Source organism: Dreissena polymorpha, chromosome 13 (genome assembly GCF_020536995.1).
Source record: "Dreissena polymorpha isolate Duluth1 chromosome 13, UMN_Dpol_1.0, whole genome shotgun sequence".
Lineage (NCBI taxonomy): Eukaryota > Metazoa > Mollusca > Bivalvia > Myida > Dreissenidae > Dreissena > Dreissena polymorpha.
Window position 1 is genome coordinate 17979220 of NC_068367.1, and position 20128 is coordinate 17999347.

General features: G+C 37.2%; 1 protein-coding gene across 1 annotated transcript; it reads left to right on the forward strand.

Moving 5' to 3' along the window:
* The first annotated feature begins 1873 nt into the window (after window positions 1-1873).
* On the forward strand, window positions 1874-19866 carry LOC127854495 (uncharacterized). The gene is made up of 3 exons (XM_052389559.1): window positions 1874-2596; window positions 3316-3376; window positions 19833-19866. The coding sequence occupies exons 1-3, from the start codon at window positions 2323-2325 to the stop codon at window positions 19864-19866; spliced, it is 369 nt and encodes a 122-aa protein (XP_052245519.1). The 5' UTR covers window positions 1874-2322.
* Window positions 19867-20128: the final 262 nt, after the last annotated feature.

A 20128-nucleotide genomic window follows, 5' to 3' on the forward strand; every position in this document is an offset into this window, starting at 1 on the left:
AAAAGGGCATTTTGCACGGAGATTCTCTTAAAAAGGGCGCATTGGGTGTTTTTTGAAACTTTTAATCACAGCTTAAAACTTTGATTTAAACATTGTACATGTCATTTTTCGTGAGAATTCTCGCTAAATGTGTTTCTTAAATACATAGCTATTGAGTAGACATGTGAATTATTATTATATTTTTTTGGAGACATTTCAAATCGGATGCAAAACACAAAAATGTTACTGATCACGGCGGCTCTAAACTGAAAGTAAACTTCATGGAGGTCGTCATTAAATTACAAATTTGCTATACGTTTTTTAAAATCGGCTCAGATTTATCTTGTAATAGACTGTACTTCGGAACTCTGGCTAAGTACAAATGTAATTAAAATCTTTACCGTTACGACGGCCCTTGTTACGTTACGACCCAGAATGTGGCTCATGAATTTGTTCGGTCCTCTAATGTATGTATTGATTTTTACTTCTACATCAGTACCTCATCGAGACGTTCATAATAAAGGCCCACCTATTGATGATAAAGACATGACCCAACTGTAGACTATATATCTAGTACAATTTTCTGTTGTCCAAGCCAATATATATTTATGCCACCCTTCGAGAAGCGGGGTATATTGCTTTGCTCATGTCGATCGGTCCGTCCGTCCACCAGGTGGTTGTCATAACGATAACTCAAGAACGCTTGGGCCTAGGATCATGAAACATCATAGGTACATTGATCATGACTTCAGATGACCCCTATTGATTTTGAGGTCACTAGGTCAAGGTCACGGTGATCGATATTGTAAAATGGTTTCCCGGATTATAACTCAAGAAACGCATACGCCTAGGATCATGAAACTTCATGGGTAGATTGATCATGACTCGTAGATGAACCCTATAGATTTTGAGGTCACATGGTCAAAGGTCAAGGTCACATTGACCCGAAATAGTCAAATGATTTTCGAATGATAACTCAAGAACGCTTTTGCCTAGGATCATGACACTTCATAGGTACATTGATCGTGACTTGCAGATGACCCCTATTGATTTTCAGGTCACTAGGTCAAAGGTCAAGGTCACAGTGACAAAAGTCGTATTCACACAATGGCTGCCAGTACAACGGACAGCCATATGTGGGGCATGCATGTTTTACAAACAGCCCTTGTTTCTATAGATTTCAGCAAGACCCACCAGGATAATAGACATACAAGACCCCACTGTTGACATTATATGCTTACAGGCATTGAGGCAACTATACAGAGTCAGCCTCTCATGATACACAGGCCAGTGTTAACTGTGCTGATCGAATGCAATCTACAGGTTTCACTTTTGTTCTTTCAGAGTCCATGTCAACTGCTGACAGTGAAGAGCCAGGCAGTCTGACCCATGATAGGAGGGAGCCAAGTGAAGAGCCAGCCAGTCTGAGCCATGATAGGAGGGAAGCCAAGTGAAGAGCCAGCCAGTCCTGACCCATGGTATTTCTGTTATCATAGAATAAAAGGCCACCTATGTGATGATAAAGACATGACCCAACTGTAGACATATATTCTAGTACAAATTGTCAGTAGATTGATCATGACTCGCAGATGACCCCTATTGATTTTGAGGTCACTAGGTTCAAAGGTCAAGGTCACAGTGACCCGAAATAGTAAATGGTTCTGGATGATAACTCAAGAACGCATACGCCTAGGATCATGAAACTTCATGGGTAGATTGATCATTACTCGCAGATGACCCCTATAGATTTTGAGGTCAAAGGTCAAGGTCACGGTGACCCGAAATAGTAAAATGGGTTCCGGATGATACACTCAAGAACGCATACGGCTAGGATCATAAAATTCATGGGTAGATTGATCATTACTCGCAGATGACCCCTATTGATTTGAGGTCACTAGGTCAAAGGTCAAGGTCACGGTGACCCGAAATAGTAAAATGGTTTTCGGATGATAACTCAAGAAAGCATATGCCTAGGATCATGAAACTTCATAGGTAGATTGATCATGACTCGCAGATGACCCCTATTGATTTTGAGGTCACAAGGTCAAAGGTCAAGGTCACGGTGACCCGAAATAGTAAAAATGATTTTCGGATGATAACTCAAGAACGCTTTTGCCTAGGATCATGACACTTCATAAGTACATCGATCGTAACTCGCAGATGACCCCTATTGATTTTCAGGTCACTAGGTCAAAGGTCAAGGTCACAGTGACAAAAAACGTATTCACACAACGGCTGCCACTACAACGGACAGCCCATATGGGGGGCATGCATGTTTTCTATAGATTTCAGCAAGACCCACCAATGGATAATAGACATACAAGACCCCACTGTTGACATTATATGTTTACAGGCATTGAGGCAACTGTTGAAGACACCCACAGTCTAGAATCTATACAGGAGTCGGAGCCTCTCATGATACAACATGCCAGTGTTGACTGTGCTGATCATATGCAATCTACAGGTTTCACTTTGGTTCTTTCAGAGTCCATGTCAACTGCTGACAGTGAAGAGCCAGGCAGTCTGACCCATGATAGGAGGGAGCCAAGTGAAGAGCCATCCAGTCTGACCCATGATAGGAGGGAGCCAAGTGAAGAGCCAGCCAGTCTGACCCATGGTATTTCTGTTGTCATATAATAAAGGCCCATCTATTGATGATAAAGACATGACCCAACTGTAGACTATATATTCTAGTACAATTTTCTGTTGTCCAAGCCAATATATATTATGCCACCCTTCGAAGAAGAGGGGGTATATTGCTTTGCTCATGTCGATCGGTCCGTCTGTCCACCAGGTGGTTGTCATACGATTACTCAAGAACGCTTGGGCCTAGGATCATGAAACATCATAGGTACATTGATCATGACTTGCAGATGACCCCTATTGATTTTGAGGTCAAAAGGTCAGGTCACGGTGACCCGAAATAGTAAAATGATTTTCCGATGATAACTCAAGAACGCTTTTGCCTAGGATCATGACACTTCATAGGTACATTGATCGTGACTTGCAGATGACCCCTATTGATTATCAGGTCACTAGGTCAAAGGTCAAGGTCACAGTGACAAAAAACGTATTCACACAATGGCTGCCACTACAACGGACAGCCCATATGGGGGGCAAGCATGTTTTCTATAGATTTCAGCAAGATCCACCAATGGATAATAGACATACAAGACCCCACTGTTGACATTATATGTTTACAGTCATTGAGGCAACTGTTGAAGACACCCACAGTCTAGAATCTGTACAGGAGTCAGAGCCTCTCATGATACAAACATGCCAGTGTTGACTGTGCTGATCATATGCAATCTACAGGTTTCACTTTGGTTCTTTCAGAGTCCATGTCAACTGCTGCCAGTGAAGGGCCAGCCAGTCTGACCCATGATGAAATGAGGCAGCCCAAATCCTCAAGGTATGAACTAAATTTGAAGACGGGTTTCTCTGCATTTTCTATCATTATGTGACAGAGTCTTATGTCATGACTGTATTAAAGTAAATGAGTAGTCCAAGTCAAGTGTGATGCTCTAGACGACCTCCTCTGTGATCTACAGGGTTACAACAATGTGCTTGTAAAAGTCCTTGTAAAGTACAAAGTAGGCAGTTTGCTATGAAAGTTAATGTTTAGTACTTGTTCTTCCAAGAAATGATAGTTCTGCGAACTGTCAGTTCTTATATGTGTGAAAAATTGGTTTAAACTGGTGTTAAAACAGTTTCAGTTAGTTCATTTTACCTCCTAACATGTTCAGGTTTTGTGCATTTTTATCAGGAAAACCTTGCTCTACAATATTCAATCATTGTATCACTTGCAGTGTTCTGCTGTGAAATTTTACTGTTGGGGACCCTTTAGGATTACAAAGTGGGGACAAAAAGAAAAAATATGGGGACACAGAAATATTTTTGTAGCAGAATTAAATGTGTGGAAACTAATAACCTTTAACTTGAACTTTTAAACGTGCTTAAACTTCTTACAGTCAGGTTGTAACATTGTTATTAAAACTGGAACATTCAAAAAACTTTTTAACACTGTCAACAGTTGTCAACATATTTACAAAACTTTGAAAAAATTATGGTCATTGGACTCCGCATGTCAAAGTACTTGTTCGATAATTAGAAATACCGATAGTAAAGGCGTTTTCTTTTTTGCTTTATGCACAATCTGCATGTCATTTTGTTGTTGTCAAACAGTGACCAAGGACATTTTTGAAGCCAATTTTCTTGGAATGTACGTTTAGGGGCAGACTTTTTTCGTAATTGCTAAACGATGTTGGGACTTGGGAAGACTCTGTTGGGTTGTTAATATTATTGTCATATTTTCTAATTTTACTTGCCGGAGGAAAAAAAAAAATGGATTTTGTTTTCTTTGGCCTGTCACTTTAAGCCATTTTGATAGGTTCGGAAATTTCCTTGATATCTGATTGGTTGTTATAATCTCAACTTACCAATGAAATAGAGTGTTAATATTAAATAAATTAACCATTGGCTGCGAAATGACGTCATGTCCAATGAAATAGTTTGTTCTGGTTACACATTCACTCGATTACTTTACCGACTTACAAATTGAATCGATTAGTTTTTATTTCTAATTCATGTGCGCCCGCGGACCCATATACAGAAAACGGTGGGGACAAATATTTGTTTTTTGCGACAATAACACAAGGGCGCATCCACGGCAGAACACTGACTTATGTTGATACTTTGTGTGCAAGGATCAATTCAGTAGAAAAGTCAACAAAATAAAGGGCTTACAGTCACTGAACAAATGAGTTTGCTGCTTAGAGTGTATATTTTTCCCAAAAATATTTGAAAATTTCCCCTCTTGGAAGTGTAGTTCAATTTTAATTAATACCTCGTTTAAATAATTCACAGAAAAGCCAAAAAATGTTGATCTTTGAACATAAACATAACATGTTGATGACAAAAAAAGTTGGAATAATGTTTTTCTCTCTGTGTATGGTGAATTATGGTGTTACAACTTGATTTTGTATGTTACTTGCTTAGCATTGAAATTTCCCCTTTACACGTGAATTATCCCCCTCTCAGGGGACCCGACCCCTTTTCCCCAAAACTGAAAAAAACACTGACATGATACTCATTGCTATTTATTTTTATATCTATTCTTGTTTTAGGGGACAGGGACAAGAAAAGGAATGAAACGAAAGTGGGCCAGCGAAGAGAACATATGTTTCATGAACTTTTTTAGAGATGAATTAAGAGAAAAAAAAATGCCATCTGGCTCAAAAATAATGGGGTCCCTAAAAATACTTACCGGAAGAACAGTGGCCCAGATAAGGGCAAGGGTCCATAACATTATTATGGAAAAACAAAAATGGAAAAAGAATTGTTGAACTGTGGATATGTTTATGCCCCTGGTAGGGTGGCATATAGCAGTTGAACTGTCCGTCAGTCAGTCAGTCTGTCCATCTGGCCGAAAACTTATATGGCCATAACTTTTTCAATATTGAACATAGCAACTTGATATTTATACCCCCTATTACAATTGGTAATGGGGGCTATATAGGAGTCACGTTTGTCGGTCTGTCCCGATATTTCATCCGATCTTCACCAAACTTGGTCAGTAGTTGTATGTAGATAATGTCTAGATCAAGTTTGAATATGGGTCATGCCAGGTCAAAAACTAGGTCATGGGGTCACTTAGTATGTTTTAAACTGTAAGTTTGTACGGACCATAGCTATGTTATTTATCGTTACATTTTTAAATGACTCGGTACATTTGTTCACCATCATGGAACGGTGTGTCGCGTTAAAAGAAATTACGTCAATATCTCAAAGGTCAAGGTCACACTTGGGAGTTCAAAGGTCAAATGCTTGTCCGGGCCATAGCTTTGTTTTTTATTGTGAGATTTTAAAATCATTTGGCACATTTGTTCACCATCATTGAACAGTGTGTCGGGCGAAAGAATTACGTCGATATTTCCAAGAACAAGGGCACAATTTGAGTTTAAAGGTAAAAAATGGCCATAATTGAGCTTGTCTGGGCAATAACTATGTTGTTTATTGTGCGATTTTAAAATCGTTGGCTCTTTTGTTCACCATCATTTGACAGTGTGTCGCGCGAAAGAATTACGTCGATATCTTCAAACTCAAAGTTGTAGTTTTAGTTCAAAGGTCAAAAATGGCAATAAATTATCTTGTCTGGGCCATAAATATGTCATTCATTGTAAGATTTTAAAATGACTCTGTACATCAATTTTGTTCAAAGTCATTGGAAGGCTTGTCATGTGAAACAATTCAAGAGTTCAAAGGTAAAAATGGCTATAAATGATAATGGCATAATGATTCTTAAAAAATCGCCATAATTGTATTATCTTGTTTTGTGAAGACAGCATACAAAATAGTCTGTGTCAATGCGTTATGTGGGGGTATATGTCACGTCTGTGACAAAGCTCCAGTTGGCATGCATGTGCATCTTGTGAAGCTGCACATATTGAGTGGTGAAAAGTGAAGGTCAAGGTAATCCTTCAAGGTTAAATGTTAAATATATTGCTTCTGTCCGTCCGTCTGAAAACTTTAAAATTGGCCATAACTTTTGAGCTCACCTGAGTGCAACATGCTCATGGTGAGCTTTTGTGATTGCCTTTTGTCCGTTGTGCGTTGTATGTCGTCAACATTTTGCCTTGTGAACACTCTAGATGCCACATTTATTGTCTGATCTTCATGAAATTTTGCAGAACATTTGTCACATTGATACCTCGACTGAGTTCGAAACTGGGTCATGCTGGGTCAAAAATTAGGTCACTAGGTCAAAAAACAACAAAAAACTTGTGAACACTGTAGAAGTCCAATCTTCATGTAACTTTGTCAAAATGTTTGTCTAAATGATATTTTGGTTTAGTTAAAAATTGGTTCCGGTCCGTTGAAAAACATGGCCGCCAGGGGCGGGGCAGTTTTCCTTATATGGCTATAGAGAACCTTGTGAACACTTTAGAAGTCAAAATGTTTGCCTAATCATCATGAAACTTGGTCAAAACATTGGTTTTATTTATATTTTGGACGAGTTTGAAAATGGTCCAGATCAGTGAAAAAACATGGCCGCCAAGGGGCGGGGGAGTTTTCCTTATGTCTTTAGTTAAACATTGCTAACACTCTAGAGGCCACATTTATTGTCCATTCTTCATGAAATTTGGTCAGAAGTTTGGTCTCAATGATATCTTAGACGAGCTGAAAATGGTTACGTTTGCTTGAAAAACATGGCTGCCAAAGGGCGGGGCATTTTTCCTTATATGGCTATATATGGCTATAGTAAAATCTTGTTAACACTCTTGAGGCCACATTTATTTTCCGATCTTCATGAAACTTGGTCAGAATATTCATCCCAAAAAATATCGTAGACAAGTTAAAAAATGATGCTGGTTGGTTGAAAAACATGTCCGCCAGGGGGTGGGGCATTTTACCTTATATGGCTATAGTAAAACTTTGTTAACACTCTATAGGCCACATTTATTTTCTTATCTTCATGAAACTTGGTCAGAAGATTTGTCCTAATGATATCTTGGATTAGTTCAAAAATAGTTTCGTTTGCTTAAAAAACATGGCCACCAGGGGGCGGGGCATTTTTCCTAATATGGTTATGTATCATGCTTTACTAAAACATTGTAAACACTCTGTAGGCCACATTTATTTTCCGATTATTATGAAACTTGGTCAGATGATTTGTCCTAATGATATCTTGGATGAGTTCAAAAATGGTTCTAGTTGGTGGAAAAACATGGCCACTAAGGGGGCGTGGTATTTTTCCTTATATGGCTAAAGTAAAACCCTGTTAAAACTCTAGAAGCCATATTTATTGTACGATCATCATGACACTTTGTCAGAAGATTTGTCCCAATGATATTTGGACAAGTTTGAAATTGGTTCCAGTTGCTAAGAAAAACATGGCCACCAGTGGGCGGGGCATTTTTCCTTATATGGACTTATGAATCTTCTTGAAACTTTGTCAGTATATTAGTTTAAATGATATCTTGGATGTGCTTTTCACGTTGACATTTGAAGCTTTAACTTTGTATGATTCTAAATATGTGTCAATGCTGTCAGTTGAATTTTGAAATATGAAGTTTTACATTTTTTGTAGATTAAATAATTTGTAAAATGTTGCAGTTTCGTCAATCAGTTTTATAAGATATTGAGCTTTAAATATGATGCAGATTGTAAGATTCTTAATATCTTTCAATATTGTGGATAAGTTTTTGAGATATCAAGCTTTGAGTTTTATGCAAATTGTATGATTTTAAAATGTTTTAATGGTGTTGATCAGTGTAATGAAGATTGCATAATTTTTATGTTTTAATTCTGTCTATTGGTTTTCAAAATGAAAGACTTTGATTTTGTAAGTGCACTTTTATCTCCTGAAAGATTCTTTTCTAGTGTTTAGTTTATATTTTAAGGCTGTTTGCAAACTCGAAGTGAAAACAGTTCTATTACAATTTGGTAAGGACATGACATTGCATATCTGATTTTAAAATGTACTTTGCTGGCAAAGTGTAATTTTCTGAAATGTCTTAGTAAGACTGTTGTTTGCAATCAAAAGGTCTGTGCTTCAAATACAGGGTAATGCATGTTTTTTGTCCAAATTTATGGCGATTCAGACATTGTTCTATGTAAATTTGGGGTTTGCTTGAAGGTTCAGTCTATTTTTATGTCCCTCACTATAGTAGTGGGGGACATATTGTTTTTGTCCTGTCTGTTGGTTGGTTGGTTGATCTGTTTACGCCAACTTTAACATTTGCAATAACTTTTGCAATATTGAAGATAGCAACTTGATATTTGGCATGCATATGTATCTCATAGAGCTGCACATTTTAATTTTCTGAAAGGTCAAGGTCAGAGGTCAAATATATGTGGCCAAAATCGCTCATTTTATGAATACTTTTGCAATATTGAAGATAGCAACTTCATATTTGGCAAGCATGTGTATCTCATGGAGCTGCACATTTTGAGTGGTGAAAGGTCAAGGTCATAATTCAATGTCATAGGTCGAATATATGGCTTCAAAGCGGCGCAGTAAGGGGGATTGTGTTTTACGAACACAGCTCTTGTTGTTAACTGCCTTTTTAGTCCCTTACCAGTGTTTCACTAAAGTCCGTGTACTTTGGACTCATTTCAAGTTGACATTTGAAGCTTTAACTTTGTATGATTCTAAATATGTGTCAATGCTGTCGGTTGAATTTTGAAATATGAAGTTTTTCATTTTTTGTATATTAAATAATTTGTAAAATGTTGCAGTTTAGTCAATCAGTTTTATAAGATATTGAGCTTTAGTTATGATGCAGATTGTAAGATTCTTAATATCTTTCAATATTGTGGATAAGTTTTTGAGATATCAAGCTTTGAATTTTATGCAAATTGTATGATTTAAAATGTTTTAATTTGTTGATCAGTGTACTGAAGATTGTATACTTTTTATATGTTATAATTCTGTCTATTGGTTTTCAAAATGAAAGACTTTGATTTTGTAAGTGCACTTTTATCTCATTATGCCCCCCTTCGAAGAAGAGGGGGTATATTGCTTTGCTCATGTCGGTCGGTCTGTCGGTATGTCAGTTTGTCGGTCCGTCCACCAGGTGGTTGTCAGACGATAACTCAAGAACGCTTGGGCCTAGGATCATGAAACTCCATAGGTACATTGATCATGACTCGCAGATGACCCCTATTGATTTTGAGGTCAAAGGTCAAGGTCACGGTGACCCAAAATAGTAAAATGGTTTCCGGATGATAACTCAAAAATTCATACGCCTAGGATCATGAAACTTCATGGCTAGATTGATCATGACTTGCAGATGACCCCTATTGATTTTGAGGTCACTAGGTCAAAGGTCAAGGTCACGGTGACCCGAAATAGTAAAATGGTTTTCAGATGATAACTCAAGAACGCATATGCCTAGGATCATGAAACTTCACAGGTAGATTGATCATGACTCACAGATGACCCTTATTGATTTTGAGGTCACAAGGTCAAGGTCACGGTGACCCGAAATAGTAAAATGATTTTCGGATGATAACTCAAGAACGCTTTTGCCTAGGATCATGACACTTCATAGGTACATTGATCGTGACTCACAGATGACCCCTATTGATTTTCAGGTCACTAGGTCAAAGGTCAAGGTCACAGTGACAAAAAACGTATTCACACAATGGCTGCCACTACAACGGACAGCCCATATGGGGGGCATGCTTGTTTTACAAACAGCCCTTGTTAAAGATTCTTTTCTAGTGTTTAGTTTATATTTTAAGGCTGTTTGCAAACTCGAAGTGAAAACAGCTCTAGTACAATTTGGTAAGGACATGACATTGCATATCTGATTTAAAAATGTACTTTGCTGGCAACGTGTAATTTTCAGAAATGTCTTAGTAAGTAAGACTGTTGTTTGCAATCAAAAGGTCTGTGCTTCAAATCCAGGAAAATGCATGTTTTTTGTCCAAATTTATGTCAATTCAGACATTGTTCTGTGTAAATATGGGGTTTGCTTGTAGGATCAGTCTATTTTTATGTCCCCCACTATAGTAGTGGGGGACATGTTGTTTTTGCTCTGTCGGTCTGTTGATTGGTTGGTTGGTCTGTTTATGCCAACTTTAACATTTTGCAATATTGAAAGTAGCAACTTGATATTTGGCATGCAAATGCATCTCCTGAAGCTGCACATTATCATTGGTGAAAGGTCAAGGTCATCCTTCAAGGTCAGAGGTCAAATATATGTGGCCAAAATCGCTCATTTTATGAATTCTTTTGCAATATTGAAGATAGCAACTTGATATTTGCCAAGCATGTGTATCTCATTGAGCTGCACATTTTGAGTGGTGAAAGGTCAAGGTCATCCTTCAAGGTCAGAGGTCAAATATATGTGGCCCAAATCGCTTATTTTATTAATACTTTTGCAATATTGAAGATAGCAACTTGAAATTTGGCATGCATGTGTATCTCATGGAGCTGCAAATTTTGAGTGTTGAAAGGTCAAAGTCATCCTTCAAGGTCAGAGGTTAAATATATGTGGCCCAAATCGCTTATTTTATGAATACGTTTGCACTATTGAAGATAGCAACTTGATATTTGGCATGCATATGTATCTCATAGAGCTGCACATTTTGAGTGGTGAAAGGTCAAGGTCATCCTTCAAGGTCAAATATATGGGTCAAAATTGCTCATGTTATGTTACTTCTGCAATATTGAAGCTAGCAATTTTATATTTGACATGCATGTGTATCTCATGGAGCTGCACATTTTGAGTGGTGAAGGGTCAAGGTCATCCTTCAAGGTCAAACGTTATATACGGGGCATTGGGTTTCACAAACGCATCTTGTTGTGTATGTAATTAATTTTGCTTAATTTTTGTGATCCCCCGCCAACAGCGGAGGGATATTAATTTGGCATTGTCCGTCTTTCCGTCTGTCCGTCCGGCACTTTTGTGTCCGGAACCATATCTTGGAAGTGCTTTAGCAGATTTCATTGAAACTTGGTACGAGTATATATATATGGATAAGAGGATGATGCACGCCAAATGGCATTGTACATCCTTGATTAATAGCGGAGTTATGACCCTTTGTATTTGAAAAAAATGCTTTTTTTGTGTGTCCAGAGCCATAACTTGTATCCAGAAGTATAATGGCGGGGGATATCAATTCAACGAATTTGCTTGTTAAATCAGTTTTTATTTTCATGATAATCATTTAGTTCGTACTGCAACTTATGATGGATTGTTACTACTATCTCCAATTATTTGTTTGTCATGGGTCCGTCACCATTTATCTCTTATATAATACTTGAATTGAGCATTTCACAATCTGACAATCATGCATATCATTTATTAGTTTCATAATAAAACGTCTGACAAGGGTCAGATAATTTTAACATATATTGTTGTTATAATTTGTCATGTGTTGTATGAATAAATGACACTTCCATGATAGAGAAAATTTAAATATATTTTTAAAGACATTTGTAAAATGAAAATGAAATAACTATACATTTTACAGTGGCTAGTCGTACGGCTAGACAAGAGGCTAGCCGCACGGCCCCGTACGGGTAGACAATAGGTTTGCCGTACGGCTCTGTACGTATAGCCTTTCCTATGGATATTGTCTAAGTTAAAGACAACCATTTTCAGTGAACTGATAAATTGCCTGTATGAAACCATATATTTATCCATTGTCTGAACGACAATTAAATTATTTGTGTGACTCCATTTCTGAGAAGTACCTTGGCCGTCATTGAATTTCATAATATCGATGCCGCAACTAATTAAAACAGTTTTCACTCCTTACATAGGAAAGTCGTCTTATTAAAGAATCAAATTAGAAACCGATTTAAATTGTGTGTGTTAGTCAATTTCTAGAACGTAACTTTGACGGCTGTCGTCATTAAATTTCAAAATATCGATGCCGCAACTCTTTAATACAGGTTTTTCACGCCTTAGGAACGTCGACTAATTAATGAATCAAATAAGCAACCGTATGACATGAAAGGAAGCCGTGAAAGATGACGAATTTTTAAAGCGAGATTATACGATTTTTTCAAATATTTATTAATTTACATAAAATGTGTATAAAAAAAAACAACTTATTAAACATATATTTGAACATAAACTTAAATAAAAGTTAAGAAGAACATGTGTCGATATATGCAAAATAAGCCAGATATTAAATTCTGAAATCGAAAATGTATGTACAGTCGAATTCGCCAGCATGTAAATCGTGCATGTACGATGTGAATCTAAATTTAGTTTAACGGTTCATTTTTAGTGTGAGCGTCAGCTAACGCTAATGTTTTTGCAAATCGGTATGTGCGTAGAAGCCTTAAAGGGGCCTTTTCACAGATTTGACATGTTTTGAAGTTTGTCATTAGATGCTTTATATTGATGAATGTAAACATTGGATTTTTAACGCTCCAGAAAAAAAATCAAAAATAAAATTTAAAAATGGAAAAAAGTAGCCCGTACAAGGGCTCGAACCAGTGACCCCCGGAATCCTGGAGTAAAAAACGCTTTAGCCTAATGAGCTATCCTGCCAAGCATACATGAGAGGTGTATTCTATACCTGATATAAGCAATCTTCGTAGTTTCACAAATTTAAACGATAACAACAGAACTCTCCAAATTATTCAATCGTTTCGCGTTGCAACGCTCTATAATTTTTAGGTTTTTAAATCGTGAAAAGATGCATATAATGGCTATATTAGACCATGGTTAATGTTCAGTAATACTGATTCCTCACAAATATCATAACTAAAACGAAAATTTGCGAATCTGAAACAACTATTTTCAATTTTGTCAATTTACCAAACCGTGAAAAGATCCCTTTAACTATGACATGGAAAGACAACCACTGTCCGTTGCAGCAGACTACACATTCTACTAGCGTCTGCTAGGAAAGATAACCACCACATTTGCCTGTTTATAGTCCACAACTCACTGGTGCACTGCAGTTGGTGTATATGAGTAATAGAGTTTAACAGCTTGTAAGACGATATTGGCCAGTCTAGTGTTTATCATTGAAAATCTGCACATACTGGCTGCTTTCAGAGAAAACAGGGCTTAATGCATGTCAAATAAGATAAGCCTGTGCATACTGATAAGCTTGTGCAATGCAAACACGCTAAACAAGGACGACATGTCTTATTTTATAATGTTTAAAGGGTCTCTTGTACTGGGATGACAATTTATGCATAAGCATTTAGCCCTGTTTTCCCAAAACGAAGCTAAAAATTTATTTTTTATTAATGATTTAAAAAAAAAACATCTGAACCTGTGCTTTAAGACACACTCTTTATAATTTTGAATGGATTGTGTCCATTCAAAACTTGCAATATAAAAAGCTATAACATAATTTTTTAAACTGAGTTGCGTCTAAACTTATACAACAACGAACACCTACAGTGACGTCAGCGCTTTGATAAATTCCTGCAACCATTTATTCGCCACACGAACACTAACTAAAAATACGAATGCTTCAGTTATAGGCTACTATTCCATCTGTCCGCAACCGCATATCCGCATCCGCAAAAAATAAAACAAGTAGAAATGCACTGCACTTATTCCATTCATCCGTATCCGCACGCGAATAGGCGTCCGCAATAGAACGCTCAAGTGAGCATTCTTGGGCTACTATTCCATCTATCTGTAAATGTATCCGTATCCGCAAAATATACGGACGCTATATTCCATTTATCCGCATACGTCGAACGTATCTTTATTTTTGTATATGGATAAAACTAAAAATTATAATTATTGAGATAATTATAATGAAGGACAAGCTGCTAAGCGTGAATTTAAGTAGATATAAGGTACAAATCATCGTTCTGTCCGTAAAAGGATACAAATGGTAAATACCTGAAACATCTTCTTTTAGTGCCTTGGCTATGATTTTCCATACATTTAAACTTTAAAGTATAATCAGAGTCACGATATGCAGAACTGCGTTGGCTGTATAATTCCGGGTATTTTTTCACGAATTCGATAGATTTTCAGTTTATTTTTTAGATGACAGCTACTCTCATCGTGCTAAATGCCGTCCGTATCTCGTCCGCATCCGTTTGCGGATAAATGGAATATAGCGTCCGTATAACGATTTTGCGGATACTGACGCGGATACGGATGCGGATGCGGATTGGTGGAATACTAGCCTTATTTTAGGAAAATATGTACGAAATATCTTCGTCACAATCGGCTCGGGCGCTTATTTGTCTTTGCTGCATATTACTGATTAACAGCACTAAATGACAATTCTATACTTTATAAGCCGTACGGCTAGACAATCTCAATAGGAAAGGCTATAATACGTACAGCGCCGTAAGGCTAGCCTATTGTCTAGCCGTACGGGGCCGTACGGTTAGCCTCTTGTCTAGCCGTACGGGACTGTACGACTAGCCACTGCCTTTAGTTATTGGAGGTTCTTATGTATTATACCCAGTCGCAAGTGGTATAGGCTATACTCAAATCTTTTCGTCCGTCTGTTATTGGATACTGTGATGGGTTATGTATCACATTCAATGTTGTTTTTTTTTGTTTATAAGACAAAATCAGATTTTTTTTCAAAATACCTTCCTTTTAACTAATTTGAAAGCATTTTTACAGGTCCATTCTTGCGAAGCAATAATGCAAGTTAAAGAACTGGTTTTACAAGTCCCTATTCGATATTTATGACATAACTATGACTAAAATCTTCAGAATAGTTCAAAGCACGAAATGAATATCTTTCTGTTGGACATGAGGAAGTGGACCGAATATCGATGACTGGATCATTTTCCACGAAGGCACATAAAACTACAGTAAAGTTCCGCTACTTTCAGCTTGGTCTTAATAGCATGTCGGACTTCATAATTAACAGGGTATTTTGTTCTTTATTCAATACTTTGGGACCATGCAATCTTGAAAAATTGCAATTTACAGTGTTCAATGTGGTCTTAATAGCGGTACTCTTCTTGTACTAGGAATCGCTGCGTGTTTTAGTCATTATCTTTGAAATCCTTTTCGAAGCTATCATAAAAAACATTTATACTCGTGTCACGCCAGGGTGACATCACGTCAGGTTTAAACACAATAAGTAAATACATATTGTTATAACGTTTAAATATTCGTTTGACTTCTATTTTTCATTTCAATTTAATAATCCTATAAATGTTTTGTTTTTGGTTGTCATATCTATTTACCATTAACGATCCGCAACTGTTTTACCTTTACGTATCTTTGCAATGAAACTGTTATAGCGACAACTGTTTCATGATAGCTGCTTGCATCACACGGACACCACTGTTATATAATTCAATGATTTCTACAAGGATGATTCTATCCTACATTATCTCAATTGTTTAACCAAGGACATTGTGCTTTTAAAAGTTCCGGCGACTACAAAATCACGCAACAGGAGAAAATAACACGATACGTAGTCAAATAATGCAAAAATTCAAAAAAAATATTAAAATAACATTAAACACATATTTAGTTCACCATTGTGTCATTCCCTCTGTAAAATGAATTCGACTCAAAATGTTATTAAATGTATAATGCAAGGAAACCATGCAGAGCGATTCATGCATAGGCCACACAAATACAAACACATCTGATCGTGAGGATTTAATATATAAAGTTTGAGGTCGAGAAGATCTTAACCACAATTCTAATGCGAGTGTCGCAAGATATAACTATGCTCAAGGCCAACTCATTTTTTAGCAAACAATGTTTCGTATTTCAAGTGACACTATCTCAGGGACCCGGTATGTCGGTATCAAGTATCACAGAGTATACATATATAAAAAAATAATTGGGTCATGGGGACCCAGATACGAGGTTTAAAGTAAAAAAATGTATATGTTATTTGTCTGCAGAAATAACTAGATATATTAAGTTTCGAGTTATATATAGGTTGTTGAAGGTAATTCGCATAAAACACGCTATTTTTCAGTTGGATACTAGCATGGGAAAGGGAAGTACCCAACACTCCGGAAATATATCACAGACCCTATAGTTAACCCAGTATGAGTATATATATATATATATATATATATATATATATATATATATATATATATATATATATATATATACATGTTAATGAAATAATAACTTATAAGCTTATTTGATCTATATACCACCCATATTTAAAAAAAAATAATGTCGAATGTAGTTTTCATGCTTAATACCTCGTTCCATCACAATATTTCTATATATGTAAAATAAAAATAAAACATTTCAACGAATAAGAAATTTCAGATATAGAGAAAATTAGGGGAGTTCACTGTGAAAACCGATATAAGAAAACATATCGCAGTAGCTTCCCTTGCATTTTTTGCTGCTGGTGTAAAAAAAAAAAAACGTTTGTCTATGAAAGTATAACTTGTCTTGGTTTGTTGTCGAATAACCCGCGACCGTAAAATCCCATTTGTCTCTTAAATCCTTCGCACTATTTTCTATGAAGATAGGACCAAAATCGATGTTACTTCGATTCGTAATACCCCTAAATACCATTATGAAGTCCAAGACATAAACTAGCTGTGAAAGATTCCCCATCGAAAAACGCAAATAAATGCTCACAGTTAATGAGTATACTCGTTCTGAGCTTTAACGGAAGCAAAAAAACAAGCATTGTTAAAAGTTAGCAGCGTTCGACTTTATTAAAGCATCGTTAACAACTACGATATTTCTACTGTACATCGTGGCACGAATCACAACAAACTACGTGTTGTAACTTACTTGGTGTTCATAGTTTGGATATATAGTGGTTTTGATATTGATTGTATAATAATTCATGGTGCCCCGGGAAACAATGTCAATTTTACGCATTTGTTTATAGTATTTTCGTATATCATTCTGGGGGTAAATGTGTTGGCTCAACTTTTTCTTAGTATTGCGTTCTTGTAATGTGTTAGCTCGCCCATTATAATAGCAGAATAACATGCAGATTGTTTGCTTCTTTATTTTATGCAAGTGTGCACGTGTCGTGTTAAAATGCTGACTACCGTAATAACTCTATGTTTTCGGACACTAAAAAATAATTAATTTTGTTAAAAAAGGGGGTGTCCGAAAAGTAAAAGTGTCCGAAAACATAGAGTAATTACGGTATATTATGCATAGAGAATACTAACCTAGAACAAACTACTATAAATTAATTAATTAACTCTGCTTTAAAGGGACTATATTCTTCGGTCTGATGTTTATAAACTACTGAATATTTGTGGGAGCAGTCGTCTAATGGAAGGACGCTGGCTTAGGGATCGAGAGGTCCCGGGTTCGAATCCCACCCTGACCACTGGAAATTCCTTGAGCAAGAAATTTATCCAACGTCTGCTCCTCTCCACCCAGGTGTATAAATGGGTACCTGTGAGGGAAATAAGCCAGTGTGCCGTGGCTGCATACTGCGCCAAGATGTTAACGGACGACCTGTGACCCAGTGATCAGGGAAAAACATGTAAAGCGCCTTTGAACGCATCCGCGAGTATGAAAAGGGCGCTATATACATGTGGTATAAGAAAAAATATGCTCAATGAAAAACAAACCAAGGAAAGCAAATGAACTCACCGATCAAAGATTCACGGTCCCCGCATCGACTTTCCGCGTTGGTCACCACCGAAAGTGCACTGTAAATGGAATAAATGCCGGTCACGGTTTTGCTGCAAGCCAATGTTCTAGGATGATGCGCATAATTCCACATGTACATAACTCATGTTCAGCCTAATTTTTCCGATTATCTTTTATCAGTCACCGACATAATTCCGCAATCTGTGGATCCCGGTTTCGATCTCCGGCCCGACCACATAACTTGTGAGGCCATTGGTCATGAAATCCTTTCTTCGGCCCTTCTAGCCCTTTATTTGATTCAAGTAGGGCTGCTATAAGTTACGCTTGATTGATCATTGTCGGCTCGGATACAACTTAAATGTACCCCGGGTACTCTTAAGTGCACTTTAATGCACACTGGGTATGGAAAATATACTTAAACGTAACCGGGAATTCTCAGGCAAAATGGTCGATGTTGGCGTCTTTTTTTTCAAATTATTATGTTCATATGTATGTCAATATTTTGTAAAATGTCCTCTGTTTTATCGAAACTCGTCCTCCAAAAAAATGTTGATGCAAGTTTTTTTTCAAAGAGATTTTTGTTCTGCATTCCTTAGCGCGTTTTACGACATCGGAATTCTGGCGGAAATAAAACTCGGGTACAGTCTAAATTTGCCTGGTACGTTTAAGTATATTTTCCGTACCGAAGGAATGTTTAAGATGGCTCCCCGGCTAGCGCAGTAGTTGGTACACTCGCTTCTCACCTAGGCGACCCGGGTTCGATTCCCATTCCTGGCAGCATGTGAGTTTGGTTGGTTGGTGGTAACCGTGGTAACCATACCGGACAAGTGGGGTTTCCTCCGGGTACTTCGCCCCCCCCCCCCCCCCCCCCCCCCCACACACACACAACTCAAGACCACACCAAAATCGAAAATCTTTCAGTAAAAACTAGATAGCTGGAAATTGCAGCTATAATTCAAAGTTCGCCCTAACTTTCATAAGTCAAGATAGTTAATTATATGGGTGTTTTGGGGCACACATCAGGCAAATAATGTAGACTCTGGTTCGGAAAGGACAGCACAAACCTCGAAAAACACGCACACGTTTAAATAGTACTCGAGCCGAGAAGGGCCAATCGATCGTAAGTAACTAGCATAGCTATGTAAGTGCACTCAGACGACACTTTGCACACATGCATTAAACCCCTTTTTCATAGAGCGGCTAATATGTATTTTGCCAAAGGCAGCTTGCCAGATTTTCAATAAACATTGACACGTGTTATTCACCACTTACTGTTTCATTCAAATAAGAACGTTTGATAACGTTTTATGAAAGGATTTTTTCCTGGACATTCGTGTATGTACCAAAAGATTAGTGGATTTTCCAAAAGGCTAGCCTATTCCAAGAATCCTCTCCATTATTTCATTTATTGGAAAAAAGCATATAAAAACTTGTAAGGTACATATTTTAGTTATAAGTTGTTGCTCCATTTAATCTATGTACATGGCAATATGTAATATATTTGAGTCGCGTTCTGAGAAAACTGGGCATAATGCATGTGCTTAAAGTGTCGTCCCTGATTAGCCTGTGCAATCAGCAAGGCTAATCAGGGACGACACTTTCTGCCTAAATTGGATTTTCGATACGAAGAGGGTTCGTTTAAACAAAAAATGTCATAAAAGCGGAAAGTGTCGTCCCTGATACGCCTGTGCGGACTGCACAGGCTAATCTGGGACGACACTTTACGCACATGCATTATGCCCAGTTTTCTCCGAACGGGACTAATTTATATGTAATTATTTGTGTTTATAAAAATCATGCGTTAGATACAAAATGAAATTTGTCCTTGTCCAGACTTGTGTTTGTGTCTCTGAAACGTAGAGTATGAAATTATTAATGTAACTCGAGCTCTACTAATTGCAATATGAATGAGTTGCTCTGTGGATGATTTATTGAGTAATTTTACGACTAAGCTACTTAGATGAAAAAATATATAGTTGTATAGTTCTATGGCCTTTATTCATGTGCAGTAATAAAAGCATGCTGCTGCAGCTGAATTTTCATATTATATTTCTTTACATTACTAAGCGCTGTGCCTTTGTAATTAAGTACGTTGCATTTATAGACGATACCAATACAATTGTATAATC

Bases quoted from the DNA above. Each gene is read 5' to 3' on its own strand.
- LOC127854495 (XM_052389559.1), top strand. From the start codon at position 2,323: ATGTTTACAGGCATTGAGGCAACTGTTGAAGACACCCACAGTCTAGAA. The intron at 2,597-3,315 runs GTATTTCTGTTG...TGGTTCTTTCAG, and splicing joins GCCAGCCAGTCTGACCCATG to AGTCCATGTCAACTGCTGCC. The intron at 3,377-19,832 runs GCCCAAATCCTC...GTCCTTGTCCAG, and splicing joins ACCCATGATGAAATGAGGCA to ACTTGTGTTTGTGTCTCTGA.